The sequence below is a fragment of the Nelumbo nucifera genome, chromosome 1, assembly GCF_055504915.1.
Source record: "Nelumbo nucifera cultivar China Antique chromosome 1, China Antique-T2T, whole genome shotgun sequence".
Taxonomy (NCBI): Eukaryota; Viridiplantae; Streptophyta; class Magnoliopsida; order Proteales; family Nelumbonaceae; genus Nelumbo; species Nelumbo nucifera.
In genome coordinates, this window is record NC_142649.1 from 183,640,116 (window position 1) to 183,667,070 (window position 26,955).

General features: G+C 38.8%; 1 protein-coding gene across 2 annotated transcripts; it reads right to left on the minus strand.

The window, feature by feature from the left end:
- Window positions 1-1,961: 1,961 nt before the first annotated feature.
- On the minus strand, window positions 1,962-26,538 carry OVA6 (Class II aaRS and biotin synthetases superfamily protein). Of its 2 annotated transcripts, none has more exons than XM_010256965.3 (11): window positions 26,097-26,532; window positions 25,947-26,003; window positions 23,568-23,678; window positions 23,358-23,444; window positions 23,126-23,239; window positions 22,838-23,044; window positions 12,982-13,119; window positions 4,388-4,549; window positions 3,981-4,180; window positions 2,470-2,553; window positions 1,962-2,341 (listed from the first exon to the last, which is right to left on the minus strand). In XM_010256965.3, the coding sequence occupies exons 1-11, from the start codon at window positions 26,463-26,465 to the stop codon at window positions 2,200-2,202; spliced, it is 1,671 nt and encodes a 556-aa protein (XP_010255267.1). In that variant the 5' UTR covers window positions 26,466-26,532; the 3' UTR covers window positions 1,962-2,199. The 2 variants fall into 2 exon arrangements, 1 of the variants encoding a protein (XP_010255267.1); XR_734972.3 differs by having other exon boundaries at window positions 2,172-2,341; window positions 4,093-4,180; window positions 26,097-26,538.
- Between the last annotated feature and the right edge of the window lie 417 nt (window positions 26,539-26,955).

The window sequence follows — 26,955 nt, forward strand, 5'->3', positions numbered from 1 at the left end:
GTTCTCGACCTCCCCCTCAAAGATCTCTTTCTTTCTCATTTATGTAACAGGGCTCCTTTTGTATACTTATGTTTCTAGTGGATCCTTTTACTTAAAAAAAGGGTAAATTATAAAACCCCCTTATACTATGGGGTCAGTGAGAAAGTCCTCGCTGTACTTTTTTTCTGTGATAAGGACCCCCTGAACTTTAGTATTAGACAAAGACCTCCTGACAGGAAACGTTAAATTACCAAAATACCCCACTAAACTTTTTCTATTTTCTTTTTTTTGCCCTTTTTCTATTAAAACCCATAAAATGGATACCTGATCCCGCAGAGTGATTCAAGCACATCAGGTGATGATCATGATGTTGAATCCGAGAGTCAAAGCAAGTTACTAGTCCCAGCAAGCAACGAATTACTGGTGTCACCCTCGGGAACCCAGATTGGCTAGTTACAAGGGTGGGAATCTCACTCTTGCCGGAACAATCACCCCCAACCTCTCTTTCCTCTGCCTAATCAACTTGCAGAACAATAGCTTCAGCGGTTACCTTCCAACAGACTTGGGCAAGCTCTTTCGGCTAGAGACGCTCGTTCTAGCTTCCTATGTCATCCGTGGAACCATACCCTCCTCGCTTAGCCTCTGTTCTAAGCTTCAGCTTCTTGATTTGTCTGATAATCAGTTTCACGGGTCAATCCCACCAGAATTAGGTATGCTATCCAACCTTCAAGATTTGACTTTTGCAAAGAATAACCTTACGGGTTCAATCCCTTCTTCCTTTGGAAACCTTTCCTCTCTTAACAACCTCATCTTTCTCTCAAACAATCTACAGGAATTCATTCCAAATGAATTAGGTTAGCTCCATTTCTTGTTACAATTAAGCTTAGCTGACAACAATCTCTCAGGTGAGATTTCCAACTCTCTATACAAGTTACAACCTTTCTTCTTTACCCAATTTGTTCTCTACTTTACCCAATCTAGATACCTTGTTTGTGGGTGGTAACTTGCTACAAGGACCAAACCCCGCATCTCTCTCCAATGCTTCAAGCCTGAAACGACTTGATCTCTCATCCAACCAATTCACAGGACAGGTTCCCCTGCCCTAGAATCTTCCAAATCTTTTAATTCTGAATCTTGAGATCAATGGTTTGGTAAGCAACGGTGAGAACGGATTGGATTTCATCACCTCATTGCAAGATTCCACCCTTCTACAAGTTTTTTCTATTGCTACATAGGTAATCTCTGAACTCAGCTTTCTCTGCTAGTAATGGATGAAAATTGGGAATCTACAGTCTCATAATGTTGTCTATAGAATCGAATTCCTTAACCGGGAACATTCCTTGAATGTTTCAAAACCATTGGTTTTATTGTACAGGATGGACTTTGTCACTGACCCCATGGTACAAGGGGTCTTTGTAAAACATTAGATTGTGGAAAGATGCGTGGCGTACGGAAAATGAAAAGTTCATTTGTTACCAATTTAGCGTTTTTTAGATTGAGAACTCTTTTTGATTACTTGGATGGATGACTAAAGAATCCTGTATCTTGAAGAATAGAATATCATTGGATATATATACACCAGTTGGCCTTCTTTTAGTAAGTCCCTTTTGAACAAGTCGGGTAAATGGGGGGGAAGCTGATGCAATTCCAAGCTTTAGCCATAATGAAGGCATTTCCATCCCATGACTTTTTCTCAACCCGCATTAAGGTCAGTGGGACCTTACCCGTAGTCCTGTACCTCTCTGTTCTGTCGCCAGTCGCCACCCCTGGGTCCCCCCATTGTACTAATAGTCTAATACCAAAGGAACAAAAGAAAACAAAAAAAAAAAAAAAAAAAAAAGAAAGAAGGAAACTGTACGTTTAGAACATAAAGTCTAAACAAAGGACTCAATTTTCTCCTGTTTCTCCAAATGACGGTCCTCCTTTCTGTGACATCTTCAATATGATGGATTATTTTCAATGTTATGTCACAAAATACAAAATACAAAATACATAAAATTCAATAAATGATAACAATTTTAAAATACATGGCTTTTGAAACTTCAACCGTTTACCACAAATTGGTTACACTTTCAACGTGTGGAAAATCATGATTTCTTGGCAAGGCATGTTAATTTAGGATAAAAAAAATCTGCATCTAAAAATGAAAAAGAATCTCTGCAGATGCTACCGGTACAAAAATGAATGAGATGGTGGTCAAAAATCAAAGGAAAATTTGAGTTAGTATGACTTCGCAAATATTGCAACTTCTGCCGCTGGATTGCCAGTCATCAAACATGTTTTCGCTCCTTGGGGCTGCTCAAACGGGAAACATCTAATGGTTGCTCCAGTCTCTTCCTTCACCTTCAATTCCTCTGCATCACTGTACCGGCCAGCACAGGAAATGAGTGCACACTTGGAACATCTGTCGTGCGTATACGCACACAAACAGATTTACATGGAAGAGGGGAGATGAAAGCAAATAGACACTGGTGGGTAGGAATTAAATACCTCGCTGCCCAGGGACCCCTTGCCCATTTGCCCTGAGAAATTGCAGCCTTCAGCTCATCATACGAGTTCACATCAACAATGTTACTGCATGGACAACAGCTGAAGTGTCATTCAGGGAAAAAGAAAAGGAAAGAAAAACTTTAATTTCCTAGGAGCATTTCAAGTTCAGATTTTAACAGGTTGACAACATCTTAGCATGAAATGATTTGAGGACTCGCAATTTAACAAGAGACATAGCCCCTTCTTGAAAGGTTGACTTGAGACAACCCCATCTAGTCGGTATAAGGCTTTGCTAAATTGACTTGAGACAACAGCTCCATCAAAAAGGAAGAACTTATTGTCACATCTATACTTGTGCAAATGCACACAGCCCTTGCCTGATTTAGCATCAATATAGAAAATATTTTGGCATTAACTTAATAACAGCAGGCAGCTGCTACATGTATGAATAGCCTTCAACCACAGATTATGTAGGCCTCCCAAGTTCAAAGACTGCAATACCAGACTGTGGTCCATCTTGATCATTTCCCTCTTCACCAAATGTATGAATCTAACTAACATTGTCTTTTTTTTTTTTTTGAAAAAGGTAAAGTGATTTTCATTGACCACATGACTTAATTTGATCAGAAGTCTGAACTAACAATGTTACAATTTTGTAATAGCAAATTATAGACTTTTATTCTTGTCTCTTTGGAGATCCAATTAGTAGAAATAATGAACATCCAACCCTGAAAGCAGGTGAAAATAATAGAGAACATTGTGCTTTTTTTTTTCAACATAATCAAGTACGGGAAGCTTAAAATGAACTTATGAATATAAAGGGTTGTTATTTGAACTTGTTAGGATGTCTGGTGAAATGATTGTTATGAGGAAGTAATCATCTCTGCCGACTAACGTTAAAGTTGTATAACTAATCACCTAAATGAATGAGTTAAGCATCCTAGACTTCTGAGCAGTAGAGACTAGAGACTATGTGACTAGGTGAAAACAGGTTACATAAAATATCATGTTCCTGTATTTCATAGTATTGTTTGACTATAAATTGTTTTTTGACCAATATATGCTTCCACAACAATATTGCCAAGGTTCCTTAGAGTGTTGCTCAGATGGCCACTCAACGATATTGCCAATATTGCCAAGGTTCCTTAGAGTGTTGCACGGGATCAAACCCACATAACCACAGGCTCTCTGTGGTAAGCTCAGTGGACCACACATGCACCCTGCTCTGTCCCCACCCCATGAGTGCCCCTGAAATGTGTGTACTGTTATGTAACACCAAAAAAATGTTTTTCAGGTGTTGTGGACCAGGTTTTCATCTTTGGACCTAATCAATGCAAAAGAATAAAATATATGGTAGATTTTTTTTTGGTAAATAAAATATATGATAGGCTTGTAATGAGAAATATGCAAACCTCATTGATTAGGTCCAAAGAAGGGTTTCTGGGCACTGATGTTAGCCTGTAGAATGCATCACTTAATAAATGATGACATGTAAAAGCAAGATAATTTACCTATCTCGGAAAGATAATGCCCTTTCTAGAAGAGAAGATTGGATTTCATCCAACTTGTCCTTCACATAGGCTTCCAATACCGGAGGTTCCATAGATATTCCAAAAACTTTACCTTGCTTTCCTGGAATATCTCTCCTTGAGATGACTACAGTTCCACTTGAAACATCACGAGGTCCAATCTCAATCCTTAAAGGAACACCCTGATATAGAAAAGCATTGATAAGGCAGTGTGAAACAGAACCTGACATCAGAATATATTGCATTTAAACCGGACATCTAGCAATTCATTCCTAATAAAGCAGATATTAGAACAGGTAAATGAATGAAACTATGATGAAGGGGAAAAGTACATACTTTTCCATGATTACAACAATTCATATTTTGACTGTAAGGGGAAAAGTGCATACTTTCATCTCCCAGAAGTTAAACTTCCATCCTGGGGTTCTCTGTTCAGACTTGTCCAGTTCCACCCTGATTCCTGTTGCTTTCAATAAATTTTCTACGGATAATGCAGCATTAAGAACTTGTGTTTTTTCATCATCCTTCTTCCAGATAGGTACAATTACCACCTGATAACAAATAACACAAGTAGACTCAATAGATATTTGGCCATCATGTATGAACAAGAAAGTACAAAGTTATGTTCTTTTACCTAATGCATGTATGAGAACATGTACCGACTGTTGTATAGAACTAGTGATAAATGTAGCTATAATGGGGACATTACACACACACATACAGATCAAAATAAATTATTGGATGCAAACAAAAAATATAAAACAGATCTTACAGGGTTTACTCGTACACGAGCTTGAAGTTTTGAGTTCCTAGGTTTCATATGGGGTCCATTTTGATTTTAAAGTTATAAGCCAATGCATTCCCAACTTTCTTTCAATCCATTGGCATTCTTGAAAAAGGCTGGATTCATTTGTCAGTGGGGCATCAGATGGCTCTCAGTTTTTTTTTTTTGTGTGTTTTATCTACAATAATTGAGCAACAAGAAATATCAGATTGTTTAAATTGAAAAAGAGATGTGGAGTTTGATCCTTGGTACAAACATGGTGGGTTGTGCCTTTGGAGGTTGCCACCCTCCCAAGTCAATATTCCCACATGGAGCAGGAATAAGAGATAAATTACCTTTGGAAGAAATATTACACTGCTTCAGAAGGAACAAGAGGGCATTTAAGGGAATATCAAGGAAATAGTTATCCTAATACCCTTCATCCTAAAGCTTGGCATTTAAGATTCTAAGGGAATTAATCTGATACATTTCAAGAGCAATATGGTGGTTCTCCAACACTTATTCCTTGTCCCTCCAAGGAGCTGCCCACTCTTAGACCCCAACAAATGGAGATGAAAATTAGATGGTGTTTGATAACACTTTTCAGATGCCTAACGTCTGAAAAGCATGATCTCATGCCTAACCAATTTCAGACTTTCATAGGTGATGAAATGACATAAATGCCCCCATTAACATCATTTATTTAATAATAATAAATAATGAATCATATGACAAAGTAGAATGGGATTGCCTAGTAAAAATCCTGAAGTTACGATGCTTTGGCAGTAGACAGGTGAGATAGATGCAAGCTTGTATAAGCTCTGCTTGGTTTTCAGTCCTGTTAAATGGTGAACCCAAGGGCTATTTTAACACTAGCCGGGGACTGAGACAAGGCTGCCCTCTTTCCCCTCTTCTTTTCACCTTGGTAGTTGACATCCTAAGCTACTTTTTGGAGAGAGCTAAAAGTCTAAATCTGCTGAAAGGTTTTGAAGTTGGAAGGGGAGCTCTTCAAATCTCACATTATTATTTGCAGATGATATTATTCTATTTTTGGAGGCAGACTTGGAGATCATCAACAATCTAAAAAGGGTGATCACCTGCTTTGAGATGGTGTTGGGTTGCACGTTAATTTCTCTAAAAGCAGCATCGTGGGAATTAACATAAGTGGCAACCTTGTGAATAGCTCCAAGGAGGTGTTTGGTTGTAAAGTGGAGAATCTCCCCATTTCTTATTTGGGGATGTGTTTAGAAGGAAACCTGAGAAGCCAAAGTTTTTGCGACCGGTAGTGGAAAAAGTGTGAAAAACAGCTGGCCACATGGAAGAAAGGCTATCTCTCAAAAGGAGGAAGACTAACCTTGTTAAAGGCCTCTCTGGACAATTTACCAATCTACTTTCTATCACTTTTTCAAATTGCAGCCAAGGTGAAGAACAGGTTGGAAAAGTTTCAGCGTGATTTCTTGTGGGATGGGGGAGAGAGAGAGAGAGGAATCATTTGGTCAGTTGGGAGCAGGAAGTGGTTGTGGAGATATCCTCTGGAACCTGAAGCAACCTGGACTGCTGTCATCAACAGCAAATGTGGGAAAAATGTGAATGGTTGGGATAGCAAGGTACACTTGAATCAGGTAAAAGCTACCAATCCTTGGAAAGGTATTTCCTCCATCAATAACACCTTTATTTCTTTTATTCTCTGAAAAGTGGGAAATGGTTCTAAAATCGTATTCTGGATAGACGTTTGGTAGGGGAAAATACTTTGGCTAATTCTACCCTCGACATTTTTCACCTCTCCCAAAACCAAGAAGCACATTGCCTCTTGCCTTTCTTCTGTGCCTCTTGAAACCAATTGGAACTTAAGTTTAAAAAGACCTCTAAGGGATGTAGAGATTGGAGAAGCTGCAAACCTTCTCTACTCTATAAGAGGTTTACATTTCCCCTTCATCCCTTGACCAACGAATTTGGAAGTTTCATCCTGCCAACAGGTTCTCAAATAATTCCTTTTTCAGAGCCTTGGTGTTGGAAGAAAATGTCCCTAGTTTCCCTTTTAAGAAGGTTTGGTGTTCACATATCCCTCCTAGAGTTTCATTCTTTGTGTGGGAGGCCTGCTTGAAAAGAATAAACACTTGCACTTTATTACAAAAAAAAAAAAAAAAAAACGAACATAAGTAGGTTGTACATCTCCCCTCATGTTACACTATGCCATAGTAATGGTGAATCTACAGAACATCTTCTATTACATTCTCCAGAAACAAAACAAGGAAGATTTGGCTGCACTTTCTTAATCTTGTAGATTACAACTTGGCTGCTGGGATGCCCCTGATCATAAGGAGGACTTCCTTTGGCAATGGCAAGGTAGTGGTCTTGGTAGAAGATGGAAAATTTATTGGGATACGGTGGTTCAAGCAGTGATGTGGTGTGTGTGGGAAGAGAGAAATAACTGTATTTTTTAAGAAAAAGGTAGGTATGTGGGTGATTTGATCTCTCATATATCTTACTTGTGTAACTTGTGGGTGCTGAATTCTATGGAATTTTTTGTAACATGTTATGTACTAGCTTAGGGGTATTTCTGGCATTTCCTCCTCTATTTGTTATAAGCTGTCGCCCTAAGTATAAATACTAACTTAGGTGCCGCCAGCCACATCCTGGTGATTCTGACCCTAAGGAATACATCATTAACTCTTTCAAAGATCATTTGGAACTGTATGGTAGGACTCTTGGACAGATGGATAGGTCAACTCCTACCCCTTCTACTTCCTTTGCTTCCACATTAGGCAAAGGTGCTTCTGCATTTCATGTGTGTACTTCTGTTCTTAAGTCACCTTGGATCATTGACTCAGGGGCATCAAACCATATGAGATATGACTAGTAAGTTTTGTTTATTTCAGACCTACACTCCTCTCTGGGAGGGACAACGTGAGACTTGTTGATAGGTCTCTATCCACTATTGCTGGTCAAGGATCTGTATCCCTTCCTGATGGCCTTGTTTTACCCCACGCCCTTCATGTTCCCAAACTTCTTATTAATTTGTTGTCTATAAGTAGTATTATTCAATCCTTAAACTGTTGTGGAACCTTTTTTCCTCGTTCTTGTGTTTTTCAGGATTTAGCTTCGAGGACAATTGGTAAAAGAGATATAGTTGATGGCCTCTACATTTTGGAGAATAAAGCTTGTCCTGCGGCATCAACTCCTGTGAGTCTTATGAGTCAGTCTACTAAGAGTCAAGTTTGGTTGTGGCATAATCGCCTTGGTCATTTGTCCTTTGAGTCTTTGAAAGTTATGTTTCCTGAACTTTTTAAATGTGTCTGTCACTATATTGCAATGTCAAACATGTCAATTGAGTAAGCATTGTAGAACAACTTTTCCATCAAATAATAAAATATTTGTTTTGCCTTTCCATGTTTTTTTCTGATGTTTGGGGCACTGCGAACTTACCTACTGAGAGTGGGTACAATATTTTATCAGCTTCATTGATGACTACTCTAGATATACTTAGATATATCCTATGAATTCCAAAGAAGAAGTACCCAAAATTGTGAAAGAATTCCACCGCATGGTTTTTACTTAATTTCATGTTGAAGTTCAAATTTTCCAATCGGATAATGCAAAGGAATACTTTCATCATGACTTAGCCGATTTTTTTCCTCTCACGGATCTCTTCATAGAAGCTCGTGCACTAAAACAACACAACAGAATGGTGTTGCCAAAAGGAAGAACTAACATCTTCTTGAAGTTGCCTGTAATATGATGCTACACATGAATGTTCCAAAACGGTTTTGGGTTGATGCTGTGATGGTTGTGACTTATGTTATCAATCGTATGCCATCACGTCTCGCAATACAAGGCCCCACATTAACTTCTCTTTCCTCAATCTCCTTTATTTTCTATTCCTCTACATGTGTTTGGTTGTAAGTGCTTTGTTCATGACCTATCTCCAAACGGGGTAAATTGGACCCCAAGTCTATTCCATGTGTTTTTTTGGGTTATCCATCCTCCCCAAAGGGCTACAAATGCTTTAATCCTATCACACATAATTACTTTGTATGATGGACATGTCCTTTTTTGAATCTGAACCCTTCTTCCAAGCCTCTCATCATGGGGAGAATAGTGTGGAGGAAAGGCAAGTTCCATAGGTTTCTCTCCCTTCTATTCTTGACTCCTCTCCATTTCGTGTTTCCATGAGGCGTCATAAGGGACAACTGAATAAGGATGTAGAGCAACTAGAGACTATACATCCAGCATCATTTGACTCATTGAAGGCAAATCCAGGTACCCTTGTTCCCCTTGACATTACTGAACCTATTGCTATTGATGATTCTACCAACGATCTTGATGTCCCAATTGCTCATAGGAAGGGTGTTAGATCATGTACTACTAAGCATCATATTACCCATTTCTTGTCTTATGAAAACATCTTACCCTCATTTCGTGCTTTTTTTACTTCCATTGACTGTGTTTCCATTCCTAAAAGTGTTGCAGAAACCTTATCTCTACCTGAACGGACAGATGCAATGAAGGAAGAAATTTGTGTTCTATACAAAAACAACACCTGGGAGTTGGTGGATTTTCTTGAAGGCAAGGAGCCAGTGGGGTGCAAGTGGGCATTCATTGTAAAGCACAAAGCAAATGGGTCAGTTGAGAGGTATAAGGCCAGGTTAGTTGCAAAAGGATATACACAGGTGTATGGGGTTGATTATGCAGAAACATTTGCCCCAGTTGCTAAAATGAACACAGTTCGGATTATGTTATCCTTGGTTGTTAACTTTGATTGGGACTTCACCAATTGGACATTAAAAATGCTTTCTTGAACGGGGATCCAAAAGAAGAAGTATACGTGATTCAACCTCCTGGGTTTGTAGCACAAGGTATGAAGGAAAGTATGCAAACTAAAAAAGTCTTTATATGGTTTGAAACAATCCCCAAGGGCCTGGTTCAGTAGGTTTCACTTGGCTCTTCAACAAATTGGGTTCAAGCAGTGCCAATCTAACCATATTTTATTTGTTAAAAGGAACCAAAAGAATGTTGTCGTCTTGATTGTGTATGTTGATGACATTGTGATTCTAAGGAATCGGGACTCTGAGATTCAGAGAGTTAAAGAATCCTTTGTTGTGTAGTTTGAGGTGAAAGATTTGAGACAGGTATATTATTTCCTTGGTATTGATGTTGCCCGCTCTCAAAAGGGCATCTTCATTTCTCAAAGGAAATATATCCTAGATCTTTTACAAGACACAGGAAAGTTGGGAGCAAAGCCTGCAGATTCCCCTATTGGTGAAAACCATTGCCTTGGTGATTGTATTGGAGAACCAGTGACAGATATCAAGAAGTTTCAAAGGTTCGTAGGAAGACTTCTCTACCTATCAATGACTTGGCCAGATATAGCTTATGTTGTCGGTGTCCTTAGTCAATTTATGCATGCACCAACAACCTCCCATTTAGAAGTAGCTGGGAGAGTGCTCAGATATCTAAAGAAATATCCAGGGACTGGGTTATTATTAAAAAAATATGGTCATATGAAATGGAGGTCTACACAGATGCAGATTGGGCCAGAGCAATTGATGATAGAAAATCAACTAGTGGATATTGTACCTTTGTTGGTGGAAATTTGGTCACTTGGAGAAACAAAAAACAAAGTGTAGTGGCCAAATCTAGTGCTGAAGTCGAGTATAGGGCCATGGCGCATAGAGTTGTTAAACTACTTTGGGTAAAGAATTTGATTGAAGAGTTGGGCTTCTCTATTGATGGTCCAATGTCTCTCTACTATGACAACAAGGCTGCCATTAATATTGCGGCCAACCCAGTTCTTCATGATAGGACCAATCATATTGAAGTTGACAAGCATTTCATAAGGGAAAAACTTGGAAAGGGGGAAGTTTGTACCCCTTACATCAGTTCCACAGAAAAATTAGTTGATGTCCTTAAAAAGGGTCTTCACTATTTGCGGCATAATGAGTTGTGTGACAAGTTGGGCATGATTGACGTATATGCTCCAACTTGAGGGGGAGTATTGTAACATGTTATGTACTAGCACAAGGGTATTTCTAGCATTTCCTCCTCTATTTGTTATAAGCTGTCACCCTAAGTATAAATAATAACTTAGGTGCCGCCAGCCACATCCTTTTTGAATAAGAAGTTAAGAACTTCTCTTCTCCTTCTCTTCTTCTTCTCTCTTCCTTCTTTTCTTCTTCTATTTTATTTTTTCTTCTGCTGGACTACAGAATTCAAAGGGATTTCTTTGAATGGTCTACAGCTGAATGTGGTGGAGATCTTGTTTTCTTCCCCCCATCCCTCAAAGATTTCCCAAACTCCTAGATAGGGAAGAGGAGTTTTATTTTAAATTTTGAAGGTAGTACTTTGGGAAATCCTAGCACAGATGGAATTGGAGGTGTGTCAAGAAGAAGAGAATCAAGAGATGGAAGCATTTGGTGGGTTTTTAGTGGACCAAATGGGATTACTGATTCCACAAAGGCTGATGTTCTGGCTGCACTTACTGGGCTTTGTATAGCAAAGGAACAGGGATTGTTTAGTCTAGCTATCAAAGGAGTTAAGCAAGAAGACATGGAGGTTATCTCCTCAAATTTTAGTCAGATTTTTGTTGGTGCAGTTTCAATTAAAGCCACATGGATACAGAGGGAACTGAATTCATTAGTGAATTAGTAGACAGATCATGGACTGGTTCCTGCAAAGAGAGTGCTTACACACACGCACACACACAAAACAGCATCATCCGACATCTTTTGAGGATCTGATATCTAGTTCATTTCAACAATTCTCTAGGTCCTCTTTTAATAAAAATCAGATGTTATCCCATTTGTTGAATAAAATCATCATTGGCATATTTCCAAACCAAGCTCAGGTGCACAACGACCACTTAGGCTGTGTTTGGTTTGAAGGAAAAAGTATGGAAAGGAAAGGTTAGGAAACCTTTACAAACCTTGTATGGGTTTCCCTACCTTTCCCTTCTTCCTTTTCCTTCAAACCAAACATAGCCTTAGGGAACTGAATTTCCTAATTGATGAGTAAACCAGGATTGAGTGATTGACATGGTAGGATCAGGAACCAGGGGATAGTTCCCAGCACAAAGGGTGCCTACAAAAAAAAAAAAAAAAAAAAAAAGAAAAAGAAAAACAACAACAACAACAACAACAGTATTACCTTTCATTAGACTTTTGGTTTACTTATCTAAAAGACTTTTCTCAACCATCCAATTATAAAATACTAACAGAAAAAAGATGTTAAAAGAGGCTGATATTGGCCCAAGTAATCTCCATAAGGATTCACTCAATCACTTGCTGGTGATCCCAATCCTCTGAATATTGTATACATGGGAATTTGTAGGGCCCCAGAACATTTTACAGATCCTTGACCTGAGACTATCGTGTGCATATTTATGTATCTATTGAAACTTGAAATACAGGAAGAAACTTCAAGATGAAGTATATTAAAAAGAAAAGGATATTGAAATTTATTGGCAAGTTAATGGCTTAAGTATATTTTGAACAAAAAGAATGCACAAAGTTCTATTAGCTAGGGTTTGAGTATAGTGATGGTAAGAACAACAAATGTAGATTATTTAGATGTGATCCTGAAAAGTAGCTTTAAATGATAAGCAACTTCTTTGCTAACGTGTCACACACATGCATTTTCAACATTCTAGATCCAGTTGCAGGATCTTCTGTAGTGATATCTAGAATCTTGAACTGTGGACAGTATCCCTTACACCCCACAGGGGAAGAAGCAGCAGCTAGCATTGATCAAATCTGGCAAATTATTTAATTCCCACCTTCATAGTAATTTCTTTTCTTTTTTTTTTATTTCTTTTGAAGGGATACACAACGGGGGGTAGCCCATCCTCCAACCCAGGTGCAGGCGGGATTCGATCCCAAGTCTCCACTATGATCAGCAGGAGATCTTACTGACCAGCTGGTTGGCACCTTGCCACTTTCATAGTAATTTCATCCGTTGAACAGAACTTTCTTGGACTTTTTATCCTAATGACAACCTTTTACAAAGCTTATTTAATAAGAAGCATAAATAGGCTTTTTTTTTTGCACAAAGCATATGTTCATCTGTCAATGAGACTAAACTTCATAAATATTTTATCTCCAATGTAACCAAGAAAAATAATATCCTAATTTCATATGAAACAACCCCTGCACTAACCTGAAGTTTATCCTCAAATAAATGCTAGCAATTCTTGTAAGATGCAACGAGGAAAGACCTCAGGCTTACCTGTACTGGTGCTATTTTGGGAGGAAGCATCAAACCAGCATCATCTCCATGAATCATGATGATACCACCAACAAAACGGGTACTGACAGCCCATGATGTCTGCCATACATGCTGCCTTTGTCCATTTTCATCTGTGAACTGTATGGGTCCACATACATTAATGTTAAGTGGAATCCACACAAGTACAGGTGCATGCACTGCACCACTGAATAACTTAAAACATGACAACAAGAACATATATAACATAAAGTTAGCAAATCCACTTAGTAACAGACAATAAAATCCCATGTATCATTCCAAAATCCATAGCTATAGAACATGCATAAAGTAAATTTTATAACTTGAGGGAGATGCATGGAATGGTAACTAATTTGCATATTGGTTCAAGTTACATGGTTTGCATTTATGAAGCTGGTACCAAAATCACTAAACCAGCTGGCAATATGAGGGGATTATAGAGAATTACATAATAATGCTAAGGAGTTGACCTCTTATATTCATTACATGGTGTCATGGTTATTTATGATGATAACAGATGACAGGATAATATAATGAGCTATGTCATACAAGGTAGTTGATCACTTGATCATCTAGAATTGACGATAAATGAACTACCAAAAAGTTTAGGGCTTTTTGACAATATCTGAAGTAGATGAACTGAATGGCATATTACTTTCTCCTTAGTGGATGAAGCTCAAGTTAGGTTGATTACTATACTCTTGTATATTTTGTTAATTCTTTCATCCATTAAAAAAGACAATGCAAAAAATGTCATTTAGTTCAGCCACGTTAGTTTGAAAAAACAACTAACAAAAAAGGCTGTGAATAATCTTATTCAGTTCAGGTTTGAAGAAGAAGGGTTCGGCAGTAGAGGAAAAGTCACCCATCTAGCCGACCCACTTTGTATTTATAATGAATAAGTTGAGGTGCAAATAAGACAGTATTGTCCCTTATAAGTGATGGGACACATAACTTAAAGTTGAATAAAACAGACCTTTCACTTCTAACAAGATAAACCAAAAGACCAAAATACCCCTGTACTGTTGACTCTTAACAAAGGCTAATCCAACTGCTTCCATTTTTTATCAGTTTTTTATGCTTTTCTTTATTTGACAATAAATAAAAAAGAAAATTTTATTAAGAGAGAAGAATACAAGAAGGGTGACAACTTATCACCCCACCCAACACGACCAGCAGAAAAAGACTTCCCAAGAACCCCAACAAAGAAAAAACAGTACAACACCCCACTCAAAAGTCAAAACATACAATTAACCACAGGATTTAGCCCCCCCAAATCCATCTCAAAAATAAGACCCACAAACCCCTGTCCAAGACCACTAACCTACTAAAAGGATTACCCTAACTTCGTCCGCCTTTTCAGATTCTTGAACACTAACCTCTAAACTTATTAGCTTTCTTGTAATGATTTTCGACCCCTGAACAGTTATGGTGATTTCTCTGGCTTCTGAAACATCTCACCGCATTAGGATTCTTATCAATAATCTTCAAAACCATAGGGTTACCTCTTTCTAATTCCAGGATTGTATTTTTTTTTTCAAATATCTCATTTGAAACTGATTCATTGTTCTCTTGAAACCCAAACTCTGGTGATTCCAGACTGCTTTGATCACCACATCACAGCAATGCCACACTCCACCTTAGGATCCAGGCTTTTATTTTCCCCACATTTCCCAGGCGTGCCAAATCTTTCTTCCAATTTCTTAAAAGCTTCCCTTGCATATTCCTACCCGCCAATACAATACAAACCCAAAACTTTTTTTTGGTAATAGAAATAAAGTTAATTAAAAAAGAAAAGGAGAGTACAAAAGGGGAGTGACACTCCAACTCTCAAGCAAGAAACCAAACCAGCCAAGCCTCAACAAAATTACCAAAACCCAAGAGCCCAAAAAGACCACTAAAAGACAAACCACAACAGCCAGAGACCAACCAACTCAAAAAAAACAAAACAAAACAAAACATAAAAAAAAAACTCAACCTCAAGACAGCACAAACAAAACACTTCAAAACCAACAAGAAACAACAAAAGCCTTTAAGATCAGAATCTTCTTTCTTGGTTTTCTTGGTCTTCAAGATCTTCTTGCTTGGTTTAATCCCAAAGAGGTCCCCTTTTAGTCTAGCAAAAGCCTTTGAGATCAGACCATCTCGATGTTTTCACTGTTTCTTAAATCTTCTATTTGTTAAAACACTTCCAGAAAGGGGTGGTATGCAAATTGGAGGAGTTCAAGGGAGGCAGATAATAGATCAAATACTTGTAGCAAATGAGAGTCTGGAGGAGTTCAAGAGATTCAAGAAAAAAGGGGTGGTATGCAAATTGGATTTGGAAAAGGCTTACGACATGGTGGATTGGTCTTTCCTGCTGGAGGTGATGGTCAACTTTGGGTTCGGAGACAGGTGGTGTAAGTGGGTGATGGGCTGCATCAGAAAAAGCCATTACTCCATATTGGTAAATGGGACAGTGGTAGATTTCTTTCCAGCTTTGAGAGGGATAAGACAAGGAGACCGAGATCCCCTTTCCCCTTTTTCATTCACGATGGTTGCAGAAGTTTTGGGGAGACTAATTTCTAGAGCAGACTCCAGGGACTTAATAAGAGGTTGGAGAGTTGGAAGGAAGAATGTGACACTCACACATTTGCAATTTGCAGATGACACAACACTCTTTTGTGAAGGAGGGGACCTTAATAGGAAAAGAAACCTGAAGTTCACTATACAACTCTTTGAGAAAATGTCAAACCTTACGGTGAATTTTGAGAAGAGTTGTTTAGTTGGGGTCAATATGGGGGAGGGGGAGACATCGGAGTGTGCAAACATTTTGGAGTGCGCAGTTTCTAATTGGCCCTCAAACTACCTCGGTTTGCCATTGGGAGATAACCCTTAGAAAGATGAGTTTTGGGTTCCGGTTGTGGAGAGGTTTGAAAAGAGACTAGCAACTTGGAAGAAGAATTATTTGTCTCTTGGTGGGAGAATCACTTTAATCAGGTCTACATTAGCTAACCTTCTTGTCTACTTTTTTATCAGTCTTTAAGATTCCAGTTAGGGTGGCTAGCAAATTAGAAAAACAAATGAGAGATTTTCTCTAGGAGCCAGGGGAGGAGAAGGACCATAGGGTTAGGTGGGAGATGGTTTGTAAGAGCAAGAGGGAGGGAGGATTGGGTATTGGGAACATAAGGAATAGGAATTTGGCACTACTAGGGAAATGGTTGTGGAGGTTTTCTTTGGAGAAGGATAAACTGTGGGTGAGGATAGTAGGCAGTATTCATGGGGTAGTAGACAATGGATGGGATTTTGGGATTTTGACAAGGACTACAAGAGCAACACCTTGGAAAGCTATTCAAGCTATTTTACCATTGTTCTCTCCATGGATCAGGTATGACTTGCACTCAGGCAATCTCATCAATTTTTGGGAACATATCTGGATTGGGGATTTTCCCTTAAAAGACCAATTCTTGAGTCTTTTCACTCTTTCCACATTTAAAAATGAACCAGTTTCCTCCTTGTTCCTTCTAAATCAGCTTCTGGGTTCAGCTGGAACTTGGGCTTTAGAAGGGAAATCAGGGACATAGAGTTTGATTGTATTTTATCCTTGTTATCCATTCTTGAAGGGGTCTTCCTAGAGCCAACAAAGGCAGACAGTAGAATTTGGACACTTACCCCCTCGGGTTCTTTCACATGTGCTTCTTTCTTTAAAGCCCTAACACAACCTTCTTCTTTGGGTTTGTCCTTCCCTGTTAAAGAAGTGGGTGTTTTCCAATACCTCCAAAGGTTGGGAGTTTCTGTTGGGAAGCCTTTCTGGAAAGTGTTAATACAAGCGATTTACTTCAAAGAAAAAGACCCAATAATTGTTTGTGTCCTCACTAGTGTGCTCTCTGTAAAGCTAATGGTGAGTCTGAATACCATTTACTAATTTCATGTCGGTTTACTAAAGTCATTTGGGAATGGTGTACTTCTTTGTTTGGGTGCAGGTGGACCCCCCCCCCCCCCCCTTTGAATGTGCAAAGTTTATTCAGTTCCATGCCGAGTTGGCCAACAAAAAGGGCCAAGATTATGTGGAGATGTATGAGGGCTGCAATTTGTTGGACTGTTTGGGAGGAGAGAAACCAATGTTTTAAAAGCGCAAGGCGCAAGGCGAGGCGCGCACCTTTTTGAGGCAAGGCACACAATTTAAAAAAAAAAGCTAAAAATTTCAAAAAAAAATCAAAAAATCAAAAAATTACATAACATAATATTAATAAAAATATTAACTTAAGTTTTAAAATAAATGTTTTAAAAAACCTATTATCTAAAATTAAAATACATAAATATAATATGTAAAGCATATTCAAATGAGAATTTAAAAATGAAATCAAACATATAAAACATCTACGAGCCACCTTTGTGCCACGCCCCTTGAGGCAAGCCCAAACAAGTCCATGTTAGGGTCTTAAATTCTTAGATTTCACACAAAAAATAATAATTTTATAGTTTTAATTGCTTTTAAGAAGATATTTTATTAAGATGAAAGAATGGACAACATTACCAAATAGGGGATTCTTGAAGCTTCGGTGATCGAGCAAAGCGAGCGAATTTTCAAAAGGCGCACACCTGGGCTAAGGTGCAAGGCGCACCAGGCGTGCACCTTTTGAATGGGCTGCGCCTAGGACCTAGGCGAGGCACCTACCCTAAAATGCGCCTCGCCTGAGTGCTTAGGCGCACCTGAGGCACGCCTTTTAAATCACTGAGAGAAACTCACGGATCTTCTCAAAAAAGGAGAGAAGCTTGGAAGTAATATTGGAGGTCATCCATATTAGGGTGATACATTGGCTGAAAACTTTGGCATTGTTTGCAGAATTCTCAGTAGATGAGATGCTAAAAAACTACAAGGAGATTGCAGAATTAGCTTCAGCTAAAAAGCCATCAAACTCTTGTTGGATTCCTCCACCTCATGGCTTTGTTAAACTGAATTTTGATGGCAGCAGTATGGGTAATCCGGGGCCATCCGGAATAGGGGGAGCAATAAGAGATGAACATGGGAACCTGTTAGCTATGTTTCTGGACCAATAAGGGAGGGAGATTCCTTGAGGGCTGAGAGACTTGCAGCTCTTGAAGGGGTACAAAGAGTCAATGTTAGGCAATTTAGTAAGCTGATCATAGAAGGAGACTCTGAAGTTGTGGTGAACTGGTTAAAAGAGGATAACTCTAGGATATGGAATTCAGTACAAATGGGTAAAGAGAAGTGCAAACTCACTGGCAGCTGGTCTAGCTAGGCAAGGGGTGAACAGAAACTCTATATTTTGGGTCGTATTGTAATTGTATTTTGGTGTTCAATGATTGTTCTAGGGAGCTAAGATTGTTTAGCCCTCTTGCTTTGTAATTTTTCTTAATCTTAATTAATACATTTCACAGTTATTGATTAAAAAAAAAACACTCTTCCAAAATTCCAACGAGCAATAGGGGGTTCTCATTAATCCCTTCCAACTCCAGCATTGTGTTTTTCTCAAAGAATTCGGCATCAACCAAAGCTTCAGTTTTTTCACTAACATCCTCTTCCAAACTAGCTGTGGTTTAGTTAGTGTGGTCTTCATCAATTGGCAGTGAATGCACTTGAAAATCTCCAGCACTCTCCCTTTCAGACATCATGTAGCGTACCTCCAAATCTTGGAACATTTTCCTTGTAAATGACTCTCTTCCCAAAACAAACAAGCCTGAAGCTTTACTTACATCCACAGCCATGTCTACAATTTTAGTCACATCAACAGCTTTGTCAATCTGACGAGTCTCATCTCATCTATACAAACTTCTTCCTCATCCTCCTCGCTCAGACTTCCCTCTTCATCGGAAGAAATAGCACCATCTTGAATCCTTTCAACTACAGTCTCTGCCAAAGGTCTTGTTCTGTAAGAATCTTTCATTCTCCCATCAGTTTTTTTTTTTTTTTGAAGAGTAAAAATAAAATTCATTAAACAGAAAAAGATAGATACAGTCCAATAGGTGACAAGACGGCACCTAGCTTTACAGAACAAAACAACTCTGATCTAAAAACATAGACTGAAACAAATCTGAAACAGATTATAAAGACTGAATTTCAAGCACATTCCAGAAGCCCTCCCCCAAATCTGATCTACTGACTTGATCAAAATCTGGAAGCACCCAAACCCAATCTGCTACTAGTTTCCCCACCAGAGCCACCAGTGTTTCAGTATTTTTAGCTTTATCTTCACAAAGCCTTCTGTTTCTTTCACCACAGGACCCAGCACACAGCAAAGGAAATGGAAGCTCCAAACTATCCTTGCTTCCTGCTTCCTCCAAATCTTGGCCAAGAAGAGAAAATTTCTGCTGTCGACCTTGGCTGAATTACTCTTTGCCCAAATAGAGAGGAAGAGAATTTCCAAATGATGCTTGCAGTCCTACAAGAAAAGAATAGGTAGAATACAGTCTCTTCATCCAAGCAGCACAAAACACAAATTTTCTAAACAGAATCCTCTACTTTTAAGTGGTCAACTGTTAGAATACTGTCCAAGCAAATGCTTCCACTCTAGGTGGAACAGGATTCCCCCAGACCCCCCCCCCCCACACACACACATACACATGATCTGAGACCAACTGATCCTTCACCAACGCCAAGTAGAAGGATTTCACAGACCCCATTCCTGCACTTTCCACCACAGCCCATCCCTCGAGGAAGATGAAACCTTAACCTTCTATAACTTTCCAGCAGCTGAACACATTCTTCTATCTCCTGATCCAGCAGTGATCTTCTGAATTTGGGGCACCATACAATCTGATCTCCCCTCAGTTCAAAGCATTGATCAACTTTAATGTGATGCTCAGTCAACCTGCAAAGCTTCAGGCACACCTCACACAGCTTCCCTACTTCACACCACTCCTCCCAAAATCTTATCCTTGACCCATCACCCAACTTGAACGTAACTGAAGCTTTAAACTCTTGATTGAACAGCATTATCCCTTTCCAGACACTCACCCCATAAGAGTTGGAGACCTCCCTTGACTCCCACCCAAATCTCACCAATCCATACTTCCCAACTACAACCCTCCTCCAAAGAGACCCCCTCTCTCTTTCTAGCCCAAACCTCCAAAGCCACTTCCCCAAAAGGGCCTTGTTGAAAATTTTGACCCTCCTAATACCCAAATCACCATTCCCTTTTGGCCTACATACCTTGTCCCACTTCACCAAATGAAACTTCTTAGCTCCCCCAGCCCCTTCCCACAAGAAATCCCTTTGAAGCTTCTCAATTTTTTCCACCATCTTTGCTAGAATCTTCAATAAAGATCGATAATAAGTCGGTAAACTAGTAAGAACACTCTTCACTAGTGTAGTTCTGCCCCCCATAGAAAGATATTTGCTTTCCAGCTCTCCAACCTATTCTCCGCTCTTTCAATTATTGGCCTCCATATTTCTACTGCACAAATATGGAGGCCAATCAGCAAGCCCCCCAACATGATATTCAAACACCACAGCAAACTGATCCAGCTCCTCCCTCTTTATTTCCCCTTCCCCAATCAGCAAGCTCTTAGCTCCTCCCATCAGTTTGGCCTTTTCCTTTAGTCCTTCCCTCATCCTTTAACCCCTTCTCCTCTGGAATAGTAATTTAAGCCAAACAGGACTTTGGACCCTTCATCATTCTTCCCCCACCAACAACAGGATTCAGCACTAGGACCTAATCCATACCCTTAATTGATAAAGAATCAAGCCCCAATTCCTTTCATTGTTTACAGTTTACTCTCAAAGCTCTTCCCCATATTGAACTCAAAGAAACCGAAGGAATCAATGTAGCCTACCTCCAAGGAACACTTGTGTTCCACAACACTGCGACTGGAGGACATGCAGTCAACAAACTCTTTCTCCATCCCAAAGAGCAAAAAAGTGTCTTCCACACCTTTTCTTGCACAAGGTGAAGTGGAAACAACTCCGAAATCTTTGTGAACCTTTGCCTCTTCAGTATTCACTTGTCTTGTCCAGAACCATTTGATCTCTTAGGTTTTCTTCGAAAGCATTTCGCCTACTCACAAAGCAGTCACCATTAGTATAGGAGTATCTTGTAACAAAGCATTTGTATTTGCCCCTTCCAAACACGTTCATCATCTTCCTTTGAAGTCATCTCAGACCTTCTTCGGTGGCCTCTATGATTTTTAGGCCTTGGCTCCCCTTCGATAAGTCCCTGTTCAAGAAAAGAATAGATTTGGACCGCAGTAGTGTCAAGCCAGCCTTTGAATCGACCCAACTCAGTTCATCAAATAAAACCCTCTTATCAATTGAGCCAGCCCCACTGGGTCCAAAATTTAAAATCCTCAAGCCTTTTCAGTCTGGGGAAACCCAAAATTTACAACACAAGCCCCTAACCTTTCAACTTTGAAAAACCTCTTTCTCTGCATCTCTCTCAGAGCAGGATGAAAAGCAGGAGGTTTCTTTAACCTGCCCATTTTTTATGCCTCTCTTGCTGCCTTTGGTCTTTCACACAAAACAAAGGGTCTTCACCAGCTATAACGATCCTAAGTTTGAAGACCTCATCAAGGTAAAACAGATCCGGCAAAGTTGGAATCAAATTTACACCCTCGGTCTCAATTAGTATTCTTGCAAGCTGTATGTTTTCCCACCTTTTATTCCTAAAATCAAATCTTCTAAAGCTTCCTATAACAATTCCAGTGGCTCTGAAGACCTTTGTATTCCAGGCATGTAATGGTATCCCATAGACATTTATCCAAACAAATCTCATTTTCTCTACATCCTTTCTCAAAAAGGACAACCATCTACTGAAAAAAAAAATAAAAAAATAAAATAAAATAAAATTATAGGTTCTTTCTTCTCCATATCCCTTCCCTTGCTAAGGCCTCCTCCATGTCTTCTCTTCACCTGAAGCTAAAGAGAAACAAAGGCACCCCCAACCTACGAACACAAGATAAACTCAGGTTTCTCCACTCAGCACTCACCCATTTCTCCATTTCTATTATAGCAAGGGTCCAAGTGCACAAATCTACCTACTAAGCATCTCTTTAGAAATTCCGATCTTTCTTCCACCTTACCTACTTCCCTAACAGACACACCCTTTGTCAAAGTCGACATTGGGACTAGCTACATCACAGCTACCAACCCCAAGTCTCTATTCAAATCCTCTGTTCAATATCATTTTTCACTGTCATCGTTCACCACCGTTTATTGTCTTTGATCACCGTCTTTCATATCTGCTTCTGTTCAAACCCCAAACTTTGCTCACCTCCACCTCTATATTTACCACTGTTTCCAGATCTATTGTACCCTCAACTCTCATCAATGATAACCCCATCCTTCAAAGCAACACTCAAGGTATCATCAATATCTTTAGTCTCGGAGTTTCTCTCTTCAACCTCAGTCTCTCCATCTTCTGCTAAAGGTTTTGTTCTAGACTTTTTTCTCTTATACATTTTTCCTTCAAACTTCTTTCCACCAAGACCAATGGACTCTACTTCACCCTCCTGATAATCGGACAACCTCCTTTCTAAAGGTTTTGCTTTTTTGAGGAGTCAAAATCTAAATGCTTACTTGTAGATAGCTAGGACAAGATGAATTCCAACATCCTTTCAACTAATGTTGAAAGTTGGAAATTAATTCATGGCACCCAATCACCAATTATAATGGTGAATGCCAATCCCACAAAAATAAAGGGAGAAGATGAAAATTCAGGACAGTGGATCCAGAAGTATGCTACTTGTAAACATACCATAAAAAACTAAAGTGCAGGGAAATGGTTATAGTACAAAGAGTGAAGCAGTTTAAATAAACACAAAGTCCCACATTCATATTAGGTTTCAAATGTTTTGGCTAATATCTCTGATCACTTGAAAAGTTACAACTAGCATTTTGGACCTGTGTTCCAAAGGCACGGGAGAAATTCTGCCCAAGGTTATGGCTAGTTCCAGCTTGTAGAGCCTTACGATCACCCATCATGGCTTCAATTGTATAAGTTCTTGATGCACCAGCAAATGTCTCAAGCTGTGACTTTCGACCTGTAATAACAGGTACTGCAGCTTGCTCATAAGCGAATTTCTCATAGACATCAATCATCTGCAGTGCCTGCAGTCCAATGATACCATTAATTAATTGGTCACAATCATGAATTATTGTGATAAATCATTATGTAAATATCATGCAAACCTCTTTTTCTGCCTCTTCTGCAGTTGCATGAGCTGTATGACCCTCTTGCCAGAGAAATTCAAGTGTCCTAATAAATGGTTTTGTCCGCAATTCCCACCTTGTAACATTCACCCACTAGAAGGGATGGAACATAAAAAGAGCTTAGTAACATTCCACTTTTTTTTCGATCAATGTAGTAAAATTCCACTTTTAAAGTATGATAATAATTAGGCTACGCAACAAAAAAAAGCACCTGATTGATCATGAGAGGGAGATCACGGTAACTATGAATCCATTGAGTAAACATGTGATTGACAATGGTTTCACTAGTAGGTCGTACCTGCCAGTACCTCAAAAGTGCAAGTGAAAGGAACAAAATCAAAACTCAGGCTACGATTTCTCATGAACTTTTCTGAAAAGGAACCAACCATCAAAATGCTATGGATAGAAGAAAGAAAATTACCACAAGTTTTTCTTCTAGCTCCTTTCCTCCTCCAATGGTTACAAGTGCTAGTTCTGGACTGAAACCCTCCACATGGCTAGCTTCTTTTTCTATAAATGAATATGGTATAAACTGCACATGTGATTTGAATGCAAATATCAGATAACTGAATAATTGAAAACTAAGGTGGTGTTTGGTGCGTCTTTCGGTCTGCAGGAAGCTCAAAAGACCAAAATATGGTCTTTTCCTGTTTGGTATCACGTAGACCAAAAGACCCGAAGATGAGCACGCAGAAAGACCAAAAAAGCCAAAAATAAGGAAGCTTCAAATGAAGCTTTTGGTCTTTCTGCACTGAAAATAGCCTCCAGCTGTTTTAACAGCCTGGTAGACCACAGCGTGAACCAAACAGTCTTGATCTTTAAAGACAAGACCTCAAAAGCTCAGTGTGTCTTCTCGTCTACTGGGCTTGGTCCATAAATGGCTTATTTCAGATTATAAGAGGAGTGAGATTATATCCCTACTAACAATATATATCATCTTCTAATGATTATAAGAATATAACAATCCTTCTAAAGATCCAGGGTATTTTAAATTTTCTGAGGGAACTTCAAGCACTTTTACATAAAAGACATTAGCCACATTAACAATATGAAAGGGTGATGCGCTGACAAATAGTAACCCCATTCAGACTTTTCATGCACCTCCATTTTCATGGTGCTGCATATTTATCAAAAATAGTCCTTGTTTAGTTTAAATAGGTGGCATTTATGAACAGATATTTTAAAACTCTCACTTTCTGGTGGTATTTGAAGAGTTTCCTAAAACCCACAAGAGAAAAATAAGAAATCCTATATATGAAAAATAACAGAAATGTAGCTAACGCTCAGTTTGGAAGGAGCGCAGTTATAAACATGTACAGTGCAAAGACTTGTATTTTGTATTTCTAAACCTGTATTTGCACCACCCATATTTGTATTTGTACTCTTCCCAAAGGAGTACAAATACAAATATGTAGAGTGCAAAACCTTGTATCTTGTATTATTTTTATCTATTTCTTTGTACTGTACATATTTGTATTTGTACTCTTTCCAAACTGAGCCTAAGGAAAAGCATTGAAATTTTAAATGCTTTGGCTTCAAAGATGTGGGCATATATATTATATAATGCAAACATAAAAGCATAGTTGTCAAGGCAACAAGGCGCCCTTGGAGGCTGACCTCGCCCAGTCGCCTACCAGTTTTGTATACTGTCTTATAAAATACTTTTATATTGTTACTTTTTTGAGATTATAATTATAAAAGACATTATTAAACAAAAATATTCATTTTTTGTATTTATAAACTAATTTCTTTTTATTATTTTCTTATTTGTTAGGGTTTAATCAACACGAACATTGCTAACTGCTGTATTGAACCCTCAAAGACTTCAGAATTTGAACCAATAAGTAAGGGAAAAACTTAAAGTTTTATCTAATCAACACATTTCTTCTTCTTCTTCTTCCACCTTTTCTTTTCTTCTTTTCCTATAACAAAAATAGGGGTTCAGTCCCCATATTTATTGAATTTTCTTTTCTTTCTTATTTTTCTTCTCATAAATATGTTAATTTCCTAGACATAAACATGAAGTTTATAATTTTCTTATGAAAATTAGGGAGAGTTATTAAGGAAAGATGGTTATGGAACCTAGGGAACTACCTAGGAAATGTATTTTTCACTTAAAAAAATCCATCGCCTAGGCGACTAGGCAACAAGGCACCCCCCTGTCACCTAGCCTCGCCTTGGCGCCTTGAAAACTATGCATAAAAGGCACATTAATCCTGAAACATTTGCTGAATGCAAAGCTTTTTGCATACACATGGTATAAGGTATTAATTTGGTAAAGGTGAGGAGCAGACATGTAGAACAGAATTCCAAATTCTTTACACGAGAGAGAAACTTATAATAGATATACATTGTTTAAACAGACATTAGTCCAACAGATTGGACATGCAAATCTACAGAACAAATTAAGGAAAAGGTTTTGACTTTCCTGAAGTTGTTATTTGTTTCGAAATTAAGTCTCGTGGAAGGGGAAGTTTAGTGCCAAACAAAGTCCAAATTTTGCTTCTGATGGTTTGCCTATAAACTTTAGTACTCTTAGTCTGTCATTGTAACCAGAAAGGAGGAAAATATTGGATGTAAATGTACTTTGTCTGTCGACGTTTAAGACCTTAATCAAATCAAGCAAATACGTTCCTCAAGTATTAAATCTGACATACGTAATTATCAGTTCCATTTTCCCTCAACTTTGAAACTTGCCAATGAGTTAACCAGACACCCATTCAAACATAGATTTACACGATCACTGGAACCAAAAGCAGAAAAAGAAAACAAGTTACATGAGAATAACTTAAGAACCCACCTGCGGAAAGTACACGTTTTTATGACCTGTTTCCTTGATCTTAGCATTCAAGTAATCCTGCACAAGAATTGAACAAATAAGAAATAAGAGTGAAGTTTTCTGCATCGAAGTTGAGTAAAAAAACAAAAGTAAAGCGAAGAAAAGGGGTACCTGGATAGCTTCCCAGATAGCGTAGCCATAAGGGCGTATAACCATCGTACCACGGACGGGACCATAATCGGCAAGCTCGGCGTTAGCGATGACATCGAGATACCAGGCATTGAAGTCCTGAGAACGAGGGGTGATGAATCCATCTTGGCCCGTCTTATGGTTACCCTCTTCACTCTCTGGTGTCTCCTTCCTTGCTTTGATTTGAGTAGAGAAATTGCGTGAGACAGAAGCCCAATATTTATTCCTGTGAGTGAACCCAAGATAAGAGAAGTGAATTTTCCGCCGCGAGAGCAACGACGACCGGGCAGAGGCAGCTTGACTGGTAGTCGAGACCAATAGATTAAGAGAAGAAAGTCGCAGAGACGCCATTGCAGCTCCGCCTCTTTTAAAGGATTATAGATAGAGTTGGAACTGGGAAAATATATAGTTGGACTTTGGAACCCGCACAAAGCCAATTTCTTCATTCACGATTCCATACTGAATTTGAATCCAAGTTTTTAAGCTTGGGTTGAGCTTGAGGCTTCCACTACGAACAGCCCAAATCAAGCCCAATCCAATCTGAGCCCATTCAAGGAAATCGCCATATCACAACCAAGCATGCATGTAGAATATGAATATTTATATGGGTTTTTTGCAAAAAAAAATTGAGCAAGTTTGGTTAATTGACAATTTCAATTATGTTTCATAAATAATATTGAATTCAGTCGGGAGAAAACATAAATATTTTATGATGAAATTACCCTTTTGTTAAAAACAGAATCCTGTTTCATTCATTCTTCTCCAAGTTCAAGTGATTTGGGGGCTTTCAATCTGCATGTGACGTAGATAACTGATTAAGCATGTATTCAAACCACGGCTG

Bases quoted from the DNA above. Each gene is read 5' to 3' on its own strand.
- OVA6 (XM_010256965.3), bottom strand. From the start codon at position 26,465: ATGGCGTCTCTGCGACTTTCTTCTCTTAATCTATTGGTCTCGACTACC. The intron at 23,445-23,567 runs GTAATTTTCTTT...AGGTACTGGCAG, and splicing joins AGCTAGAAGAAAAACTTGTG to GTACGACCTACTAGTGAAAC. The intron at 23,045-23,125 runs GTTTGCATGATA...ATTGGACTGCAG, and splicing joins CAGAAGAGGCAGAAAAAGAG to GCACTGCAGATGATTGATGT.